This window comes from Aulonocara stuartgranti (assembly GCF_965226115.1).
Source record: "Aulonocara stuartgranti genome assembly, chromosome: 19".
Taxonomy (NCBI): Eukaryota; Metazoa; Chordata; class Actinopteri; order Cichliformes; family Cichlidae; genus Aulonocara; species Aulonocara stuartgranti.
In genome coordinates, this window is record NC_138955.1 from 7,851,235 (window position 1) to 7,874,000 (window position 22,766).

At 39.9% G+C, this 22,766-nt stretch overlaps 1 protein-coding gene across 2 annotated transcripts in view; it reads left to right on the plus strand.

The window, feature by feature from the left end:
* The window catches only part of aqr (aquarius intron-binding spliceosomal factor), a 47,270-nt gene extending 24,735 nt beyond the window's left edge, over positions 1–22,535 (plus strand). The window contains exons 26-36 of one of the 2 annotated variants that reach the window (XM_082516442.1): positions 1,754–1,889; positions 3,897–4,106; positions 5,924–6,061; positions 6,172–6,243; positions 6,885–7,072; positions 8,171–8,342; positions 11,702–11,872; positions 16,746–16,831; positions 19,739–19,913; positions 21,140–21,250; positions 22,087–22,535. In XM_082516442.1, the coding sequence (XP_082372568.1) occupies positions 1,754–1,889; positions 3,897–4,106; positions 5,924–6,061; positions 6,172–6,243; positions 6,885–7,072; positions 8,171–8,342; positions 11,702–11,872; positions 16,746–16,831; positions 19,739–19,913; positions 21,140–21,250; positions 22,087–22,350 (1,723 nt within the window). In that variant the 3' untranslated portion in view covers positions 22,351–22,535. Of the gene's footprint in view, positions 1–1,753; positions 1,890–3,896; positions 4,107–5,923; positions 6,062–6,171; positions 6,244–6,884; positions 7,073–8,170; positions 8,343–11,701; positions 11,873–16,745; positions 16,832–19,738; positions 19,914–21,139; positions 21,251–22,083 lie in introns of both variants that reach the window. The other variant, XM_082516441.1, reaches the window with a different exon arrangement.
* Positions 22,536–22,766: the final 231 nt, after the last annotated feature.

Below are 22,766 nucleotides of genomic sequence, written 5' to 3' on the forward strand. Positions count from 1 at the left end.
ATTTTTTATGCTGTTACTATTTAAAGTGTTCTTATACCCTACAATGTTAATTACCATCTCATCCATCCATGGCATTGAGCAAATTGCACCCTATAGCTCTCAGCTTTCCTTAAGGAGCGAGGGAGGAGTTACACATGCCTCTCATTTGCTGTACCCTTTGTATGACTGCTGTCTACTGGGAGTGCATGGCTGTAGTATGAATGATGATTTATGGAAACTGGGCATCCGCACATGAAGGCAGTCTCATGCGTTCTTAAATTATGCAGCAACACAGACATAAAAGAAAGAGCTCTAGCTAGCTAGCAGCAGTCGACATGTTCCCGCTTGCCCAGTTGCCTCACAACAACATGCCGACTCCACACTTCTTCCACCCCACTGACACCAGAATGAGGAGAGAGCCAGAGAGTTTTAATTAACACTGTACATGAGATAAAAAATAGACGGCAGTGCTTTTCTGAGTGCTTAACGAAGAGGGAAGCTACAGCCTTAATTAACAATGCCTCCATGCATTTCATGAAAAATTTTGTGCCATTTTAATGAGTTTTAGAAGGGGGATCTTGGTGATGGCTTAAGGAAGCCCTTGTTTAGTTTTGGATGGTCTACATTTGCATCCCAGGTTGTCAAGATCATTTTATGATTCCAATTTAGGGCAGAAAATGAAACACACCATTCTCATTCAGATGTTTTACATTTATCAGAGTTTACGAAAACACTAAGACAGACTTGTAGATTAATGTACATTGCACATGCACTATACCTTTGTATCTATTTTAGGCTTTTGGTGAGTGTATTACAGGTGTGTCATCCTAAGAGGCAACGTCACTTCTCACTTTTATTTAATTTTACTAAGGCAGAGCAGTGTGATCGTCTTTGAGTCATCTGCTGACCGAGAATCTTTGGAGAGGGTCTAAAAATAGTGTTCACCTCTAGTGTTACCCGGTAACCCCTCCTTCTTCCTGTCTGTTGTCTCACTGCCATCTGATGACATTTTTCAGCAGTATTGTTTAGCTGCATAATGAGATGTATGTTAGAACGTAGAAAAGGAAGTATATCCCCAGGTGACCATAATCAGACAGCCAATATTCTGCACAGTCAAGTCAGTAATCACAAGACCCTGTCTCACATGTTTGCCATAAGTTGCAGTCTGAGGTTTTCTTATTGCTCAATTGTACGTTTAACTACGCACTGCTATGAGTCATGCATGCAGGTCACGAGACATGCTGGTTTAGGTCATGACCATTGTTGGATTTATGTAGAAAGCAATTTGTTACAAATTACTTTTCTGTTTCTCCTGGAGATTGGAGGGTATGGCTTTTTAAATGCCTGTTAAAAATACACCCTCAAACCTTACACATACATAAAACCCAATCAGGATGATATAAATAAGATTTATTATTTAAGTTTTACTACAAAACCAGCAGTTAAATTGAAAGCCAGCGCTAACAGAAAAATATGGACGAGCAAACAGATGTTCCTCTGCTATGTACAACAGTTTTACTCATCTCTAATTCTGTTATGTGGTACAAATTAATTTTCGGCCATTGAACGTTAGTGTAACTAATCAAACATACCCTAGTTATTATGCCATGTTTTTTTTTCTGGGTGTATATAGGAAGTGTGATTTAGATTAAATATCACTCTTGTGTCATGTTGTGATAGCTTGTTATAGCTGGCTCATTGTTTCAACTGCCTTCTTGTTTTTACAGGGGTTAACCATTTAGATTGTTGACTAACACTCCTGTGCTCTCCTCAGATATGGAAGGGTAAACTACGTCCTGGCCAGAAGACTGGAGCTTCTCCGAGAGGTGGGAAGGTTACAGGAGAGCTTGGATGTCCCAGGAGATGTTTCTTATACCTGTGAGACTGCTGGACATTTCTACCTCTACCAGGTAAGACTGTGAATAGCTGCAATCTAAATTAGCAAGTATAGGCAATTGTCCACTGCAGACATCTGTGTTTATCCTCCAGTGTCAGAAACACCTGTAGGAACTCAGGGTAGGGGGGAAAAAAGATCTGATACTTTTCACTGCCCCAAAAAATTGGTATCTGGCCTTGATGTTGATAAACTTGCAACAAATGGTAATTTTTAAAAGACAGTAATCAGTGAGAAACAGGATGGAAAACTCAAAACATCAGCATCAACATTCTAAAAAACTACTGTGCTGATAGAAAGCAATTCAGTTTTCTCAATTGCTTTATTGTTTTGATATCACACACACACACACAGTTATGGATATGACTTGTGTTGTTTTGGTGCACTCAGAAGTTGAAGTCAAGGGCAAAGCTGTCACAGGATTATTATATAACCTCATGACCATGCAGCATTTGAAACAGAAGGGCCTGGTTTTTGAGGCTGTAAATGCTGTAAATGTTGCCGTGCCATGTCTGTTCTTGCAGAGAAAAGGCAGTACATGTGTTTCTGTGATATAGAAAAAAAATTCACGTGTAATGTTGGATGTACTTCTAACTCTGATCTTTTATTCATTTTGTGTGTGACTTAAGTAAGGGGAAAAACCACTTTCAGATCCATCCTTCTATTAAGCATTAAGCACCATTTGTGTAGAGATTTTGAAATTGATTTTCAGATGGAGTTAAGGAGATATTTTGCAGAAATAATTAGAATGGATTTCTGTAACGACCATCCTCCTCCTCAGACAGTTGATAAATGAAATGCAGACATTATTGAAGTTTCCATTCTCCTGGCAATCTGCTCTTTCTGTCAAGAATATAAATATTTAGAAACGCTCTTAATGCTTTCTGTTTATTCCTGTCACCTCATCATTACTGTCCCCTCAGGCTGCAGGAGAATTTCCACTGCTAGCAATTACCTACTACAATTTCCCCAGTTTCAATAGAACAATTCCAAAAATAAACATTTTTGACACAGAAGTCCAAGGTTTCACCTTCAGTCAGGGCTAAATTAATGTTGTGTAAAAATATTCTTGTTTACCCCTCTAATTAAAGACTGTAATTGAATCTCAGTTGTTCAGGTAAAATCTATTGTGTAGGCATCCAGAACCAAAATGATCAAAATTACGGTGTTACTGTTCAGACATTTTCAGACCCAACTGTATAGTTCTTTGTCTTTTGAAGATGTTGTCAGGAGGTTGTTGGTGTAGTGATAACTTGACCGTGAGCATACTTCCTTGATTATTCATGTGAATGTGAGTGATTGTTGATAACAGTGACTTTGTACATATCATTAAGGTTTCCATGGTAGTCCTAATAATCTGTGCAGACAGATACTCAACATGCAATTAAGCTCAGTCCTCTAGCAGACTCATTAATGCTATCCCTAATGTTGTTTTTTTAAAGGGGTATTTATAGAAATAAGCTACCCTGCTGTTTGGGTTTGGTTATTAGATACTCAGCAGGAGCACCTCAGCAAGAGTGAGCCTATTGCTTCTCATTTGTTCATTTTTGCTTGTTTATCTATTTTTCTATAGTCTGAATTTAAGCTTAGCAGAGCCATTTAAGATTGGCAGTCCTCCTCCTTCTGCTGTCCAAAAACAAATGTTGTATGAGAACATACAAACATCGCTCATGTGAGAAAATACCCCTGGTCATTTTCTGAATGCCGTGGCTAAGTAAGGCTACTTTTTGAAACCCTTAATTAGTAATCTCCCAAATAAAATGCTGCAGACCCTTAAGAGTTTATTGGTGTGAACAGGTGTGATTTTCCTCTCAGCATAATCTCAGGACCACCTGTCATGCATAACAGCCCACTTTAAAGCAATTACAGCTTGCTAGAAAAGATTCACTCTATTGAAGGTGACAAACACTTGCAACTCAAACCCGAATAAGACATAGATGCCTGATTCTCGGGTGTATACTAAATATCACTACTGGGACTCTTTGAGAGGGTGTTCTGTGACTGTTGTCTCTCCCCATAACAGGTGATATCCCGCTGGGAAGAGTACATGAGCAAAGTAAAACCAAAACAGGGCAAGAACGTGGAGGTGGAGGCTGTTGCTGCACACTTTCCTTTCCACAAGTACTTTTCCAATGCACCCCAGCCTGTGTTCAAAGGTCGGTCATATGAGGAGGACATGGACATCGCAGAGGGCTGCTATCGCCACATCAAGAAAATATTTACCCAGCTGGAGGTAAGAAGATCACAGGGCCAGCAACTTTACAAGCTTTACCTGCTGTATTTGATTATTTTCATACCAGCTGTCTTTCCAGGTATTGCACATTCTCTCTTGCACAAGTAACTGCCTACCTGGCCCCCACATTAACAGACTGTTGTCAGCTAATAGTGACAATCCACAATCCTGGATGTGTTTATTCTGAGTTTAAAATTCCGCCTTGCATGTTATGCCTATAGATATGCTCATGGCTCTGTGTTTTTCTCTGTCACTCTTTTTCACACCCCTTCACGCTCTCAAACACAGCTGAAAGTCTGTTATTATTCCTTCTGAGCCCATCAAAGTGTTTCTGTAGGGATAACAAAAACATTTCAGATTTATGGGAACACCAAGGTGGTCTCCGAAAAGCAATAAAAAAGTTATTGGCTAGAGGTAATATCCCAACATGTGTTGTGACCTTGATTTATCTGGCTGGCCTCTGTATCACTGCATCACAGCACCTCCTCCCTCCTCCCTCCTCCCTGAGCCTCACCCATGCTGCAGTGTAATCTGTACACCCATTAAGAAGTATTGCTCTGTGTGGTGCAGGGTAGCAGAAGCAACATTGTGCTGAATATGCTTATCTGTCTACCTTTTCAAATGTAAAAGCAGTTTTGAATAAGCTGTCAAAGGAATATCCTAAGAATGTATTGCTAGGCAAACAGAGAGAGAGAGGGAGACAGTGTGCCTCCTGCGTTCATGTATAGACATCTGCTGTTTACTCCTCTGCAATTCCACCGTTTCATTCCACTTTTTAACTTATTTTTGGTTCCCTTTTCCTAGTTTTTTTCAACTTCTATGAATTCTAACAATCTTAATATCACTCCTCAACTCATTTGGTACTATGGGGTTTAAAAATAGACTTCATCAATATTCCATGTTTTGATTAGTTTAATATTAATGCTAAAATAGTAACACATTAAATATTTATACCATGGTGCTGTCCGAGTCTCCTCTCCTCCATCCCTACCCTCCAGAGCTAGTGTACCAACCTGAAAATAGCTTGCCTGTTTACCATTACTCCTCTTCTGTGCATCCCCCCACAGCTTTCTGTAGTGTCATCATATCACCACCCTGAAATGAACTGATTTGTTTTTTGGGTTACAAAATCCCCCAAATTTTCCTTTATAGTGTAACCCATGTAAGAAAATCTCTGCTAAAGTGCTCCTCAAGCCACAGCTACTGAAAAACAAAATACACCCCACATACTTCACAGGAGAGCCCTGCGGCTGGCTAGTCTCTATCACTGCATCATGGAAAAAGAGGACACTCACTTCTAATGAGAGAAGAAAGCAGAGGGATTATGTTAATTATACATTTCATTAAAAAGTGGAGTACTGTAAGTTTCCAGTCATTTAGATGTCCATCATGACTTTGTTGAAGTTTAGAATTGTGGTTCATCTTCCGGGTGTCACTTTGAATTAGGCAATTCAGCAAAGAAAAGTAGAGTCAGTTGGAGATATTCAAACATTTGGATGAAAGATAAGCCACTCAGTGTATCGTGATGTGTGCTGACTGGATTTCTGAATATTGAAATGTGCTTTTTTTTAAATTTAAGATTCTATTATGTTACAAGAGATTTTTATATTAGCCATCATCTGTCATACTAATTGTTCATTAAAGTCATCCCCCACACTAGTATGAAAAAAACCTTTAAAAATGACTCAATACAGAATAAATGTCAGCAATTTTAATTCTTTGTGATAATATTTTACTTTTTTGTTCCCTATCAATCTGGTTTATAACATAGCTCTGTGATGTCATTCCTGAGTATCACTTTTCTTCTATCCGAAAAGGAATTCAGGGCCTTCGAGCTGCTAAGAAGTGGACTAGATCGCTCCAAATATCTGCTAGTGAAAGAAGCCAAAATCATTGCCATGACCTGCACACACGCTGCACTCAAACGTCACGACCTAGTGGAGCTGGGATTTAAGGTAGACTTTTGTCAGTTTAAAAATACATTCCCAATAATCTGGTTGTATTTTGTCTGGATGCAGTTAGTTTATTTATTGAAGTTACATCAAGCTGTTCCTTTCTTTATTAGTATGACAACATCCTGATGGAAGAAGCTGCACAGATTCTGGAAATTGAGACTTTCATCCCTCTATTACTACAGGTAACCGAAATGCTAACTTGTTTTGACTGTTAATCTTGACTGAAAAATTATTCTCACAAAACCTGCCAGGATTTGTCATTGTGACTGGTTTGTGTAGTTTAATCTTTACATCAGTAGCCTTTTCAAATTGACTTTCCCCATTAAGGTTTTCCTAATGGGCTCCATAAAAATGGTGTTGGTCTCTGGTAGCTATGACTAACATTCTGTGTTGTAATTTCTGTTTACGGAAAAGATCATTAGGCACACCAGCCTATCCAGCAACCTTGCCAGAACTCCTCATTATCTCTCCTCACCACTGTGCCAGTCAGAGGCTTTGGCCAGGATCATTGTCCTCCACTTCCCTTTTACTACCAGCTTTTCAAACACAACCAGTGATCACACTTTAAAACAATCTTAGACAATGGGTGGGATATTAGACCTTTGTGAGGTCCAGCTCCAAATAACATCACTGCATTTTACAGTATGACACATTATATGTTTGTTAGAGTAAGCATGCCAGATGATGATTTGGAAATTAAAATGTAAACCTAAATTAACTGTTGCACCTTCACTGATCACTGTATATTGTCACAGTATCTCTATTTTATTATTATTATTATTATTTTTTACTGCTTGATCATCTTATGTTCCTCTATCTGCAGAACCCAGAGGATGGCTACAGCAGGCTAAAGCGCTGGATCATGATTGGCGACCACCACCAGTTGCCCCCAGTCATCAAGAACATGGCTTTCCAGAAGTACTCCAACATGGAGCAGTCTCTCTTCACCCGATTTGTGCGCCTAGGTGTGCCCACAATAGACTTGGATGCACAGGGCCGTGCACGTGCAAGGTGGGTCACCAAGCAAAATACAATCTCACTACCCACAGGGGCTCACAAGGATTAAAAAAAACGTAATGTTTAAATGTAATTCGGAAACAGTTCTTTAAACATAATTGAATAGTAATTTAATAGTAATTATTCTTTCTATATACCTTTATGCTTTACAGTGCTTTATTTTATGGATGCAAGTCAGTGGTCTTAACCTTGATTCAAAAAAACTCAAACTTATTAACTTATTGCTTCAGAATGCTCAAGTTTGCATTAAACCTGAGCAGCTAAATCTAGGTAAGGCAGTCTAAGCAATGACCATGAGACCTCTTACTGTTGTTGCTAAAAAAAAACCTTTCAGACTGGCCACAGCGATGGCGAAATGTCCAAATCATTAGCAAACAGTTAAAGATAAATCAGTTCATTTTAGTATATTTAGTTATTGAGCCTTTGTCAAAAGAAATGTTTTTGCTTGGTAATGGAGAAAACATTTGTGTAGTAATGCCGGGCAAGCAGGATGGTCAGGCAGACTCTGTTTAAACAGCCAGAGTTGGGAAATGATACCTTTACTGGATTTACTGAGAAGAGCCCATCTGTTCTCTGACTGCAGACTGCAGAGCATAGCAACATAATCAGAATAACACCTGTTATCATGGTAACATGCACAAAAATGACAACACCAATGAAGAAAGATCAAATGCCTGAAATCTGGCGTTTTGTGCATCAGTTGTCTTGTATGAAGCAAGAAGGAAAAAAAATCTGCTTGTTCTCTTTTGACGTGAGAAAAAAAGTCCAGTCCAGATATTTGGGATGTTAGTTCACAGGACATAGCTCAGCCCAAGATGTGCTGCATTGTTTAAATAACTGAGCGAGGTTATTTCTAACCCCCAGAAATTGAATTAGAATGGAGAAATTGCAATATTTTTCTTTATTTACTGTAAAATTGATCTTGCATTTCAGTTTTAGTTGCATTAAACACAATAAATATATCTGCCTTGCCTTAAGCTGTGGGAACCCTGATTGTGCTGATTGATTAAAATTTCCAGTGGTCCTGTCAGGGAAACTGTATTACAGTAACACAGATGTGACCTAATGCGTGTTTGTGTTGCTATCTCACAGCCTGTGCAATTTGTACAACTGGCGCTACAAACACCTGGGAAACCTGCCTCACGTTCAGCAACTTCCCGAGTTTCAGGTGCCCAACCCTGGCCTGACGTTTGATTTCCAGCTAATTAACGTGGAAGACTTCAATGGGGTGGGAGAATCTGAGCCCAACCCTTACTTTTATCAGGTTAGTAGATCACACGAATGAACACACTTGATGTAATCCTTGCACATCCTTGTATGCCATTTGTCCAACATATTGCCAATATCTTAATACTAATTTTAAAAATGTAAAAACAACAAAGTATGAGCTACTTCAATTGAAATAACTGAATACTCCAAACAGAACACCATTATTATTTTGTGTATATATGTAGCACAGGTACAGAAATTGTTTGAATAGCTGAAATGGTTCATGTTACACAAGCTGTGGAACTACACTCCTTTACAAATAAACACATTCACACTTCCAGCAGGAAACAGAAGCATATTCTCTCTAGCCCCCATTTCCTCTAAATTGGTTGTTGTACAGCAGTTCATTCATTTTTAAATTTCACTGGTTCAGCTACCAGTCCATATAATATATTCATCACTCTGCTTAGTGTGCAGCTAACATTGGCTGCCCAGCACAGACCAGGCGGTTTGTCCTTCACACCGGAAGACAGACTGTGTTTCATCCTGACATTGCTGAGGCACAAAGACTGTGTCTGGGCACAGGGCAGGGTTGATAGGGGTGTTTACTTTTGCAGTGCACCAGCCCAAGAAGTAAAAAAACAAAAAATAAATTACATTTCTCCAAGAAGAGAAATAAAAATAGTATCGCTTATAGAAATGTAAGATACTGTAAATAAAACATATACTTAAAAGAGTTTGTAGTAATCAGAGCCGACAGCACTGGATTTCAGATAAGGTATCGTGTGTAATGATTGAAATATCAAATTGAAGCTTTCAATTTAGAACCTGCATACCCATTAAGTGGATCATATTGCTTCATGAATCTTGCAACTACATTCACGCTGTGCACACTCAAGTCCCTAAAGCTTCTTATTGTTCTTAATTCAGCACCATGTGTGCTTCTCGCGGTACCAGGTCACATGAACCTCAACTCTATTTGCCAGTTGCCATTTTGAGTCTCCTCAAGGGAATCTCCTCAATATCATTCGTTATGCTTGACAAGCACACACACAGATGCACTTTCCTGGAAACCAAAGGGGATCAATTTGACACTAGAGGAGCAATTGTATCCAGTGTACACTGAATACATGTCGCAGCTGAACAAACACTGCCACAACCACTGCTTTGTGGTTGCGCGTGAACTGTGCAGAACCCATACACAAATACTGTGTGCACAAAATATAGTACAAAGGGTCTTTTTCCCGTGCTTTGCCTCATTTGCTAAAGCTCTTTCCCTGTTGAGTCTCAGCCAACTGAGACTCAACCTCACTGTTGTCAAATGGCTCATGAAGAGTAAGATGCCTATCTAAATCCACATCTTCTGTTTGGAAATTGCCTCCCTCAGCCACTAGGCTTGTTAGTTATAGAAATTTCTGCTCTACAAGCTACATTTTAAATTGCATAAGAGCAACCTGCATGGTGGAGTTTACTTACAGGTAGCCTGAATTTATGCCTCTCGATATCAATAATGTTCTTGTATCTACTCTAAAGTGTATCTGTATGTAACCCTCTCTCCTCGGTGCATGTTTGATCATTCTATCCTATCTAGTCCTTTTGCAGTCACGAACCACTGGCTCAAATTTCAATGGCTTAGGTCTGACCTTGTAATAGTTGCCAGCTTCTTTTGGGGTTTAGGCTTTAGATCTGATGTATGTTAGACATGCAAATGAAAGACACAAATCTGGAAGCGTCACAGATTTTTACTTGAATGTCTATTTAATTGTGTGTGTGTGTGTGTGTGTGTGTGTGTGTGTGTGTGTGTGTGTGTGTGTGTGTGTGAGAGATATGCATTTTTGCCTTTTGCTACATGATTGTGGTTTTGTAGATGATCTGTAAATGCAGAGGGTTAGAAGTAACTTTGCTGGAGAAGTAAGTTGCGATTTTTAATTATCTGTGCCATTTGTAGGCAGGTAATAAGGGACTAAGAATAAAGGATGTCATTGTTTTTGATGTGCTGACTCTAGTGCAGCTAGCTCAGGAACTGTTGATGAAGCTGCATACATTATTATCAAAGATGCGAGGCAGCAGTCCACATTTAATTGAAACTGAATGAATAATACATGGCGCTGCCTTTATTTCTTTTCTTTTTTGGGTTTTATTTGAAGGACAGAATGTAGCCTTGGAACCAGGGTGCACAGGCTTGGGAATTTGTTGATTGTTAATTTGGTGAATAACGTTTTACATGTATTCACATTGGGAGAAAAACTTTGATGTAGTTCTAGGTCCTTTGTAATTGGAAATGAAAGAGAAATCATTATAATCATTATATCAGATAGGTGTAGGTAGTAACATTGTAGCCATTGTCAGTGTGGTTATTTGAATGTGTGTTTCTATCTATGAAGCACAGAGAGCTCCTGTGTTGTGCATAGTGACAAAAAGGAGAAAAAACACATGTTTGTGAGCATTTTAAATGTACGTTAGGTAACCTTTTTCAGCAGTTAAATGCTTTTCATTGCCAGTTTCTGAGTGATTGCAACATAAAGAGACTGTCCCTGACTCTCTTAGTTGCCTCAGATTGACTGGGGACTAATGTCTGTGTAAACGATGGGGTTGTGATTTTCCGTGAAAATTCCAGAAATCTGATGTTTACACTTGCTTCTGATCACTTCAGTGCCTCTCGTCTGCTCACAGCGTAAACAGAGAGCTTCAATAGCAAGTGGTAGCTTGGACTCCAATATCAACAAACAAGTTGGCTAATTATTCTAAATTACTTAAGCTGCCAATTTTGTTTTAGCTAAACTTCACCACATTTGTGCAACATAGCAAATTTGCAGCCAAACACTAGCTTGTTAAATGTATCTTGCCTGCTTCACTATGTTATATATACTTCAATATGTATGAATAACATTCCCTTCTATGATGAACAAGCAGTAGGCCATTTCACTGTAACTTAGTTACACAACATGTTTCTGGTGCTGACAGCTGTTTCCTGTCAAAGTAAAATTTGTTGTCATTATACTAATACTCAGCTTATATACTGGTCTCATAATGATGTGCAAAACACATGATGCACAGTAGTTTACAACAGTGCAGGACAGGCTTATTTATGTATCATCACTTTTTCGGCTGATGCAAGCAAATGGTGTGCAGGCATGTGTTGTGTGTGTGTGACCAAGAGGCTGCAATTTACTCAATAGTCCCTGGTGTCATTATAAAATATGGTGGTCTGAGGTTATCAAAACCTCCTTTAACATGGAATTCATTAGGGACTGAGTTTCTTCTGGAGCCAGCTATAAGTGGCAGTTTGAGGGACTGCAATATGTACCACTTTAGCACAAGTTTCATTTTTCAGCCCCAGAGGTTGGGCAGCAATGGTTGTTTATTTCAGTAATATAATGTTATTCTGACCAAGCTTTCTCTCTCTCTGTTAAGAACCTGGCAGAGGCAGAGTATTCTGTGGCTCTATACATGTACATGCGTCTGTTGGGCTACCCAGCTGAGCGCATCAGCATCCTCACCACCTACAATGGACAAAAACACCTGATCAGAGATGTCATCAACCAACGCTGTGCTGGAAATCCAGTGTTTGGTCAGCCCCACAAGGTAAGCACCATTTGAAACAAACCAATTAAGAAGCAGCAGTCTTTTATGTGTCATGTTATCAAAGCACAAGCAAGAGGTGATTAAATAAACACACTGGATTATTGGACAGGTTTTGTAGCAAGTACTGGGTTTTGCGAGTATTCAGTCAAACTTATATATAACCTATATATGTGTAGGGCTACGACTAGCGTGTTGGAAACACGTATCACACATGACATGGATAGTTTTTTCACACCTCCGGATGCCAGCTGCAGTTATTGCACCAACCTCTTATCCTCCATTGCACTGGGAAAGATATTCACAGCTCTCCAAGCATCTTGGAGGGATTTCCTTAAGTGTTTGTCACTCATTAACATTAATGTGAAAACTGTATTGTTTGTCTGTTCATTTTAAGAAGAGTTTTATATTTGAACTGGAGTTTATCCGTGTATAACTTAAAATACTATTTGAATTTTAGTGAATCTCAGTTTTTCACGGTGGGTAAAAGACAGAGTGGTAACAGGTAAAGCAAATTAGAGGTGTGCAAGTATTTGCAACATTTGTTTGACTGACTGTGAATACAGGGAGAGTCTGTTCATCCCTGAGGGATACAGTTAGGTTGTTTTTTTTCTAGCCTATATTATTCCCCCGAACTTCTCGTCTCTCCTCTTTTCCTTTCTTTACAATGTGTTAAGTCTGCAACCCGCCGGCACAGTTTCCCATCCACTTTCTGTTTGTACTGCTAAATGCTTTTACTCACTAGCCTCAGGTTATGCTTTCCTCGCGCTTCATTTTTTCCCGCTACACACATTGTCTCACCTTTCTTTGGTCTCTGTTCTTTTAGGGTTTTCACACACTTAACAATGTCACAGACTCTTTCGGCATTCCAGTAAGAGTGGAGTGAAAATGGCATATCAACAGTTATATAGAGCATTGTTATGTCAGGTAGCATAGGGTCAGCAGCAGCACGCCTTCAGTAATATTGCGATCGGTTTAGTTTAGTTGTGCATATTCTTTGGTATTTCTTTAACAGCAGGAGTGTTAAAGTGAGGTGGCTCTCAGAGCAATAATCCAGGTCCATCCAATCTCTATTTTAGAAGACATGTATTTTTATTTCCCACAAATGCCCAGAAAATTTAAATAGTATGTAACTTGAATCTTTTTGTTTATCACACAGTATTTTGTAAAGTTTACTGTCTACTCATTACTCATCTGTTCCTGCTGAGTACATAAAAAGTGAATCAAAAATATACATAGGCCGTTTTTGTCCAAAAGCAGGCAGACAGGAAGCAGGTTCTTCCAAGTATGATAGCAATTTGGAGGTTAGAATAGTGGTTTGTTATAGCGTCCACTGTGATTCAGTCTTTACTCATTCCATACTGTTGTGTCTGTATTTTTTGCTGTACAACCCTACCTTGTTGTTTTGTTTTGAAGTACATTCCCTGCACTGACAGCTAGCCAGAGATTTTGCTTAGCCATGTGAAATGTCCTGCAATGTCAAGACATAAAGCATCATTCATTGTGCTCATGGCCTTAGTCAGTATGCATGCCTAGTAATAAAGTGACAGGAGTGACAGGTTGTTAGATTTGCTGAGATGAAAGATGGCCAGAGACAGAGAGGGATGAAATAGAAAGATGGGCTCTTGTGGGAAAAAATGCTGAGCAGCTGAAAGGTCATGGCGCTGAGCACTGTGTCCACAGTGTGTCTGACAGTGTGTCACAAAGGGTAAAATGGCGCAAATGTCAACATCCAGCTTACTTTACTGTTATAACTTTAATTAGAAAGAAAAGCAGAGGAAGGCCAGTTAGCACAACCCATACGGAAAAGAAATAGTAAAAACTTATATGTGATTACTCATGAAAGTGGCCACTTTCATGAGTAAATCATATAAGGCTTACATGATTTACTCATGAAAGTGGCCACTTTCGCATTACTTTCATACATTGTTTAAGTAAGTATCAGAAATATACAAGTTTCATTATATAATTTTTCAAGGGATCTTATATCTGTTTTCACACTTATATGCTTTTCATACAAGTTTCACACAAGACAGATACAAAGTTTATAAGATTTATATATATCTTTTCCATATGGGAAGTCACAGTGCCAGCGTCAAACATGCTTGCTCAAGGTTTTTACCAAATCCCAAACAACAGTGTGCGTAAATACAGCATGTGCGCAAACACTTTTTATTTATTTTCCTGAGTTTTACAGAAAATATCCATTTGGTTCTCTTTTCTTTGATGAAGAAGTGCTGGAAGTCTGACTGTTAGAGTTTGACTATTTCGTTAGTAAGAAGATACATCAACTGGATCAAGAAGAGATGAATGCAGAGTGACAAAGTACCTATTTAAGGTTTCAGTCCTTATTCTGAATGACCCTCTGCAGTTGTCTAACTCTTCGCCTTGACCAAAAACACACAGCTTTCATATACTGAGAGCAACAGTACTAGCCTCTTTGACAACATGAAATGTGTAGAAAAGGTGTCTTAACATTTCCTAGCGTCATATTTTTTGTTGGGGTTTTTTCTTAGACAGGTCTGAAATCCTGAGACACATGTAGACTCGAACACACAAGCAATACAAAGCTGTTAACTCTGGCGTCCCTGCCATTCCTCTTGTGAAAAATTGAATAATCCAGAGGTCTGACTTGTGCACATTCCCAGCAGTAATTACCATAAGTAAGACAGAGTAACAGAAAATAAGATGGGAGAGATCAGTGGTTGATCATCATCTAATAGTGTGCTATTGTCTCCATAAGAAGAAGGCATGTTGGAAGAAAACATTTGGCAGTGCAATAGCTGTTTGTGTATCTCACAGTGTATTCGCTGTGTGTATTTCCTTATGTCCTCGGACATGCATGTGCTACAATGACACGTAATTCTCTCCCTGGAAGATTTCTCATAAATAACTAAACACCATGCAGAATGCTATACCTCGGGGAGAATTTCGACCCGGGCTTTGTTATCACTTTCTGTAGGCTAAGAATAACTCCCTCTCTAAAGAACCACATTTGCTGCAAACCAAGATTCACCGTTTCTCATGTGTCAGTACGTGCATGCATACCATGGATGTGTAATTTGAGCATACGGCCAACGATATCTCCTGCTATTGTAAAAGCAACATATTGTTGCCTCTGGCCTTGCACCTGTTCTACATAGCAACAGGGAGACGTAAATAAATACCTCATTAGTCCCATCGCTTTCGATTTTACACATTAACACACACACACACAGTCTCCCCACATTCCCTTCCTCTTATCCAAAAGGAGTTTTGGAGAGGTTCACTGAGGGTTGCATTTAATAATAGGTGGTAACCACAACCACAGGATGATTTATTTAGCATGGCTAGTTACTGAATGCTGTAGTTCTGGGCCTGTATGGCTCCTCAATGGAAGCTGATGTCCTATTGATCCATTTTAAAAAGCGAAACTATAAACGACAGGCCAACTTCTTTCTGCCTGGCTATGAGTTTTTTTTAGCATGTGTCGTATGTAACTATACAGAAGCATTTTTGTGCAGTACTTTAAAAAAAGGACTTAGTAACTTGGCTTTTAAACTCAATTTTTATTTGGTTCTGTTACCATTTGCAAGATAGGGGACACTCCAGCTCTGATGTGTTTTTCCTTGATCATTCTAATACTGTGCTATCAGATTTAAATCGGTTATTGATTTAACAATTATTTATATAGATGGATGGATGGATGGATGGATGGATGGATGGATATATACACAATGGGGATGGAAGGAATTATTTCTACCCAAGGCATAATCACTCAATTATTAGTAGTTGATTAAAATAATTTAGCTCTGTTATTATAATTCTACTTAATATTTTTCCGGAATAATCTTTAAACATTGCAGCTTTTTTCCAGAGCAGCGTACTTTAACCAAGCATTAACCAGTAACATCTCCATGTAACTTCTAACCAAAAACAACAGGAGCACCCAGCTATCACACTATTTGCATTGACATCAACTTTTCAGTCTATAGTTACACACATGCTGTTTACACAGTGTAGACACTGTGTAATGTGATTTTGGACTCAGATTTACATCCCTAAGATATTTCTAGTCCAACTCGGAAACACCACTAAAAATAGACACCGAGTGAAGGCTATATGATCATGAAAGAGCTTATGAAGTTGGAGCATATTCCATGTATACACTCTCCAACACTGTCAAGGCTGTGCACACTCAGTGTAGGTAGTACAGTATGAAAGTTTTCACATTCTTGCATCTCATCAAGACCAGTCCTTGTATCGAGTTTGAAGTGCACATGCTTTATGATAGCTTTATTACATAAAGTAACATGACTGACAAAGTCAAAACACAGCACAGTTCTTTATGTAGTTGAATAAGTACACTTCTCAGCAAGACAGGATTACTGGGGTATAAAAGCAAATTGGCTGACACGGGTTCCCTTTTGCTTAGAAAAAAAAAATTCCACAGAGAAAGCCACTTCTACATTTTCTGTCTCCTTGAAATAATCTCTGATGCAGTCAAGTAGTCCCCCCTCCCCCTCCCAAGTGGCCCTGATTCCCAGGAGACCAGGTAAGAGGCTGCTGGTGGCAAATGCCCTTTAAGCCGTATTAACCCTGCTGGCTGCCCGTGTGGCCCACAGCGATAACGGCAGCAACAAGAAAGTACCTTGCCATCTCTTAACGTTCACCCTCAAAAAAGAAAGAAAAGGCAAAGAAAAAGAATTTAAGACGGAAAGCAGTCTCGCTCATGTTTTTAAACATTTCAGCTAAATCCCTCCACCTACCTAAAATGCAAACACTCATTTACTTTGCAAAGCGTATCCGCTGCCGGAGCTTAGTTAGCATATCTTTGATATTTATGTGCATTTGTGTGTCGTGTTGTTGAATAATAAATATGTTTGTGTCTGTACAGATTACGACAGTGGACAGGTTCCAGGGTCAGCAGAACAACTACATCATCCTCTCCCTGGTCCGCACCAAAGCTGTGGGACACCTGAGGTAATTACTTCTTTGCATGCCAAGCAGGAAAAAAAGTATCTGATCCAAAATAGCCTTCAGCTCTCAGCAGCTATTCTGCTTTAAAATACTTGTGTAATATGAAATACACCTAAGATAAACATCCTCCAGGGAAATAACACTGCAGAAAAGCTGGCACTTAATTCTCGTGAGACAGCTGCTCTCAGGAGGCTTTCTCTTTTTGTCATGTGTAACTACTGAATAAAGTTTGCTGAGGGAAATAACAGTGTTGCAGTTTTGAGGTAAGTATGAGCTTAATTATGATGCAGGGAGGATAAAGGTGCTTAAGGACACATCTATGGAGCTGACTGTAGTTTTTGTTCCAATTAAGAGAAATAATTGTGCTCTGATGATTAGGTTGACAATAACTAACAAAGAGCTCAGTTCTGAAGGCAAACTGTAAAGCAGTCAGTATGATGGATAATCACTGCTCTGCGACACGCCTCTTCATGGCGTCTTCTTTCATTGGCAGCTTTGTTTTGTTTTCTCTCTGCTTTCTGTTCATTTGGCTATGGCCTCTTTGCCCCATGTCACTGAATTAATTTGTAGTCAAATGATCTTTCACTTCTCTGCTGCTGTGAGATTCCAACAACCAAGGGTTTTATACCAGGCATATGATCCACAGCACTTCTACTTGACATGCCGGCCGCTGGCTGTGATGAACAGTAGCTGCTGTTGCAGTTGCACTGCTCACAGCTTTATCAGAGAATTGGACAGTCTGCAAATTGGAACCCGAGTGCAAATTATAAGCCATTCCCTTTGTAGCTCTGTGCACCCCACCCATCACCGTGGCCATTTAGCTAGCACAGAAAACACTTAAAAACTCTATTTTGTTCTTTCTTCATCTCACAGATGGAGCGATTAATTGATGTAGCTGAAAATGAGAAACTGCAGCTGACTACAGAGAAGGGTGCTTTATCTTGCTGGCAGTGCCTGCTCTCCTCTCTGTATCATTCATTTGATCTTGTCTTTGACTCGATATTACATCCCACCTTTTACACATTCTCAGTGTAGCAGTTTTTCAGTGCAGGGAGCGTACAATAGTTCTAGAGCTTCTATTCTCCTTGAATAAGACTTTTGGTAACACTGAGCTTCAAGGCCCTGAAAACCAAGCTGTCAGTCACTGATAATGTTTGTGGTTATTTCATATAAGAATGTTTGAATCAACCTTTTTGTGATTATTCTGTCGGGCTGCATCAAATTTCAGATTTGCTTTTTTAATTGTTAATATGTATTGTTAACTGTGAGGGATGTGAATAAGAAATCAACCACCATGAGTCAGTCAGAATAAACCATTAATGTAAAATATAACAGAAAATGTCTAGTTATGTCTGTTGCTATAGTTTTTCATAATGGTCATTCATATGTTGGCTTCCCTGACAGCTTGTGAATGGTCAGCTAAGTGGTTGAGAGAGCAGTGCTTCATAGGAGCTCCTAGTGCTGTTCATTGTGTTTTTCTTATAATGGGATCACTGCGGTGTACCACTGGCTTTTACCTCACAATCCTCCTCCCCCTCTCTCCCCTGCCCCTCTCCTCATGGCAATCCGCAGCCGTGACAACCACAGGGGATGCAGCTGACCATATGATGAGCTGACCCTCGCTTTGACAGGGGAAGCATTCCCGTGATACACACGGGCACGCTCACATGCAGGAGCACACACTTTGACAGGGCAGCACAAATTCAGAGATGCTCTGACATGCACGAACACACATGTCATGTCACAGCACAGTCCAGGTGGGCGTCTCTCCGTAGTGCCATGTCCACAGGCTATTGTGCTTCATGATTGGTTCATCTGCTCCACATGTCTGTGCTCATTGGTCTAGGCAGCGGTAGTTTGTCTCTGTGGAAATGTTTCATTTTGTACTGTGCCCCCATTTTTGCCTGAAATGTGCAGTAATTTTCACATTAATCTATAGGCTGCTCACGTTTACTCACTCGTACCCTGCACAATGGCTCCCATAAGCCTTTTTGTCATATTCACAGAACTCATCATGCATATTGCAAAGATTAATCCTCTTAATCTCATGAAGTGCTCAGGTGGACTCCACATTTCATATTTTTGGCTATACTTAAGAGTAGGCTATATAGAAAAACATGGCTGTGTGTCTTATTCATCAGCATCAAAATAAAGACTTTTGCCAGAGCTGTTTGAGTAAAAAGAGCTTCTTCCTCAAATGCTTTCACCAATGTTTAATCTCACACCACAGACTTACAGGTCAGTTAAATAGTTACATGTTTTTTTTTTATAAGCAAATTTAACTGTGCAGATAACTGAGACAATATAAGGATTCAATAGGTTCAAAGGGAAACCCCTTGTAAATGACTCATTCTGTGGTGTTTACAGTTGTCCAAATCTTCTCCCTCTCCTCATGTATGTGTGTTTTGTATAGAATGCTAATGTACAGTATAGTGGGATGTGTACTACGAGCAGTGTTTTTGCAGGGGAGCAAAGAGACAAGTATTTTGGCTAGTACAGCAAGCCAGAGAAAGCTCAGAGAAACGACTGCCTTTGTCCTTAATCTCTTAATACTACTTGATGGCATAAAAAAGTAACCTATTCCACCTACCCTTTCCCGTGCTCTCCTACCTCTCTGACTCCTTGCCTGCAGTGCTTATCCATGCCCTTTGTCTTCCATTTCTGTATTTCTCTCTTATCCTCAGTATTTTTCCCACTTAAGTAGTGCCGCTTATCCTTCACTAAACCTCTTTCCTCGTACACTACGGTGCCTTTTCTTCTCTTCCCCTTCAACCATTACTCGGTTCTTTCACTGTGATCTCTTCACTTCAGTTTTTGTTTTTTGCCCCTACGCAGGATCTCTTCTCCTCTTTACAGTTTCACACATTTTACCACCACCTCAAGTCAATCCTTTTTTCTGTCTCTCCACAGGGATGTGAGGCGTCTGGTGGTAGCCATGTCAAGAGCCAGACTGGGCCTGTACATCTTTGCCCGAGTGTCACTGTTTCAGAACTGCTTCGAATTGACTCCTGCCTTCAACCAGCTCACTGCCAGACCACTGCAGCTACACATTAGACCACACGAGTACTACAACCAGGAACAGCCTGTAAGCAGTCATACCCATGCTCATGCTGATCTCATAAAACCTACCATATTAGATCTGCCCCATTATGAGATATTCAAGTGGGAGATATGCTGATAAGAACTGAGCTTCTTTCCCACGGTTCAGGCCAGTGCCTATTTCCATAAAATTCGTGCCGTCTTCACCATCCCACCACGTCATTGCCGCTACAGCCCACTGGCTCGGTCTAATTCCCCCCTTTTTATATTCAGAGTGAAATCTTCATTCCACTCAGAATATTGGTCCTCACTGGTCCCACTTCTTACTGCAGCTTTACCCAGTCTGGTAAGAGCATTCTGCAGACCAGCTGCAAAGATGAGAAACACAGTTATGGCTATAATTAACCTCAAAGGTCAGAAGACAAAACCACCGACTGACCAGCATGAAACGACCATTGTCTGGTCACAGTGTCTCACTGACAGGCGTGTTTGGCAACAGTGATGTCTAAAATACCCAATAGCCTCTCTGACACTAGAGTGTTCATCCCCATGGGGGACAGTTCTTTCGGGCACACACATGTGGCCCCTGCTTAGCCCATCTATCTAGAGTCAGTAAACCCCCGCTGCTTACACGCACATGTAGATTAAAAGTCAGACTTTGTCAAGCAACACTCAACTGGAAGTGTCACGGGCTATTTAACGGGGCTAACTCAGAAGCTGCTATAAAAAAACAAAGCTGCCTAAAGCTTCATATGGAAACATACATATTCGATCTATAATCATATGCAGTTATCATATTCTCTCCCCCAGTGTTTTTAATGAAGGTTTTACTGCAGTGAAAGCACACAAAGTTAAACTGTGGAGTAGTATACTTTGACATGATGCCCCCAGGGCCTCTGTGGGCATCTCCCCTGTATTTAAGAGGCATCCGCCAAGCAGATTGAATATTCTGCTTGCCTCAGTCTTCAGTTTAGCCTGCAAGACTCTGTCTGCATACTAATATTATCAAATTAAAAACTCTGCATCCCCGACTTCTTTGGTAATACATGAGCAGTGATCACTGGAGAGGGAAATTTGTTTGAAATAACCAGCGGGTAGCAGTGGGCTGCTGAATTGTAATTTCCCTGCACATTTTACCTCGGATCAATACTTAACCAAGTCCGTGTGCCTGAAAGAGTGATCCCTAGCAAGACCGATAAAAGTTCTTCATTATAATTCCTCTCTGATCGCATCCTGGGCTGAAATCAAACTTCTTTTGTTTCTACCTTTCAGCGAGATACTTCTGGACAGCCTGACCAAATTGTGAAGAACATGCCGGAAATGGCCAACCTGGTGTATAATATGTACATGCACATGATCCAGACCTCCCAGCAGTACAGACAGGTAAAGACCACAAAGTGGACTGTGTGAAAGGAGCCATATAAATCAACCAGCAGCACACCTACTATGTTTATGATACTGCGATATCATAAAAGTTTCTTCTGTGATACACCTGAGGCAGTTTAAAAACTGGCAACCATCCTGCGTTGACACGCTTACAGATGTCATCAACTTTCCTGGCAGCTGTCAGCGCCTGTCCCCAGCTGCCATTTTTGTATTTTTAATCTTTAACTTTTAATGGAGTACAGTAAATAGGTCAGATGTAAGAAATGTAGAGAAGGAACGGGCTACACAGAACAATGTAGTTTTTCAACATACATTTATCATCATTTATAGAGAAATAATAGTAGATACTAAAAACATGTGTACTTAAAAGGAAGAGACATTTTATTATAAAGCTATCTCTATTAAAATACCCTCAACAAAGAATATGTTCCTGTAGATACACCTATATGTCAAACACTTATTTGCCACGCTGTTACGAACACCTAAATCCAACTAATGCATTTTGAGTGCTGCAGTAAATCCATGAAGATAGTGATGTTTATTTTTTCCTTCATATGCGTAGGCGTGTGTAATGTAATAGACGTTTTAGAGGCTGCTGTTCATAGTGGTGTTCAGTGGCATTGTGGTAGACTGACAGGCTCTGCAAAAAGGACTTAAAGAAAATTGCAAAGGATGGACTCCTTGCAGGGTTTTTGTATAAGATTACATCAGTTTTGGCCGTGTGCTCTTTATAATCAGTTAGCTGAGTATATTTGACAATATAATGCCAAAAAAAGTGGAAATATTTTCCTTTGTGTTTTGAACATTTCCCTTTTCTTTTGGCTTCTCAGCAGCAACAGCAAGAACTGGCTCTGCCTCCAAAACAGACCCAAAAAGATGCTGGCGCTTTGTCGACCACTGCTACATCTAAGGAGCCACAGGAGGAAACCCCCATGGAGCAGGAAAACCCAGAAGGAACGGCGAGCACAGAGCCAAACTCGGAGGACGCCGGCGAGAAGGAAGGAAACAAGGATACTGACGGCCATGCTAAGATGCCAGAGCATCCTGGTAGAGACAGCGACAGCGATGGAGAGAGCGCAGATGAGCAAGAACAGTAGAACATCCTGACATGGGACTACCATAGAGGGAACAAGTGGATCCCCTGAAGAGAAATGTAGTGCTTAGTCACCTATTTTAAATCTGTTTTCTACTGAGAGAAGATCATTGTGATGTTTTGTTATTTTTTTCTAAAACATTTGATTTTTGTTACTATCAGTACTTTATTAAAAAAAATCTATTCAGACTGTGGCATCATCATTATACTAATACCATTCTATGGGTGTCCCACACACAACCAACACATACAGCTCTGTGCTAAAGTATTAATCCCCTCCTCATTTCCCCTCAAACATTTATATAAATACAGTATATAAGGCAAAAAAAGAGTTTGTACAATTCTAATAAGATTGAAAGTCAATATTTGGTATGACCACCTCTATTCTTTAAACAGCTTGAACTCACTTGCAATTTTTTT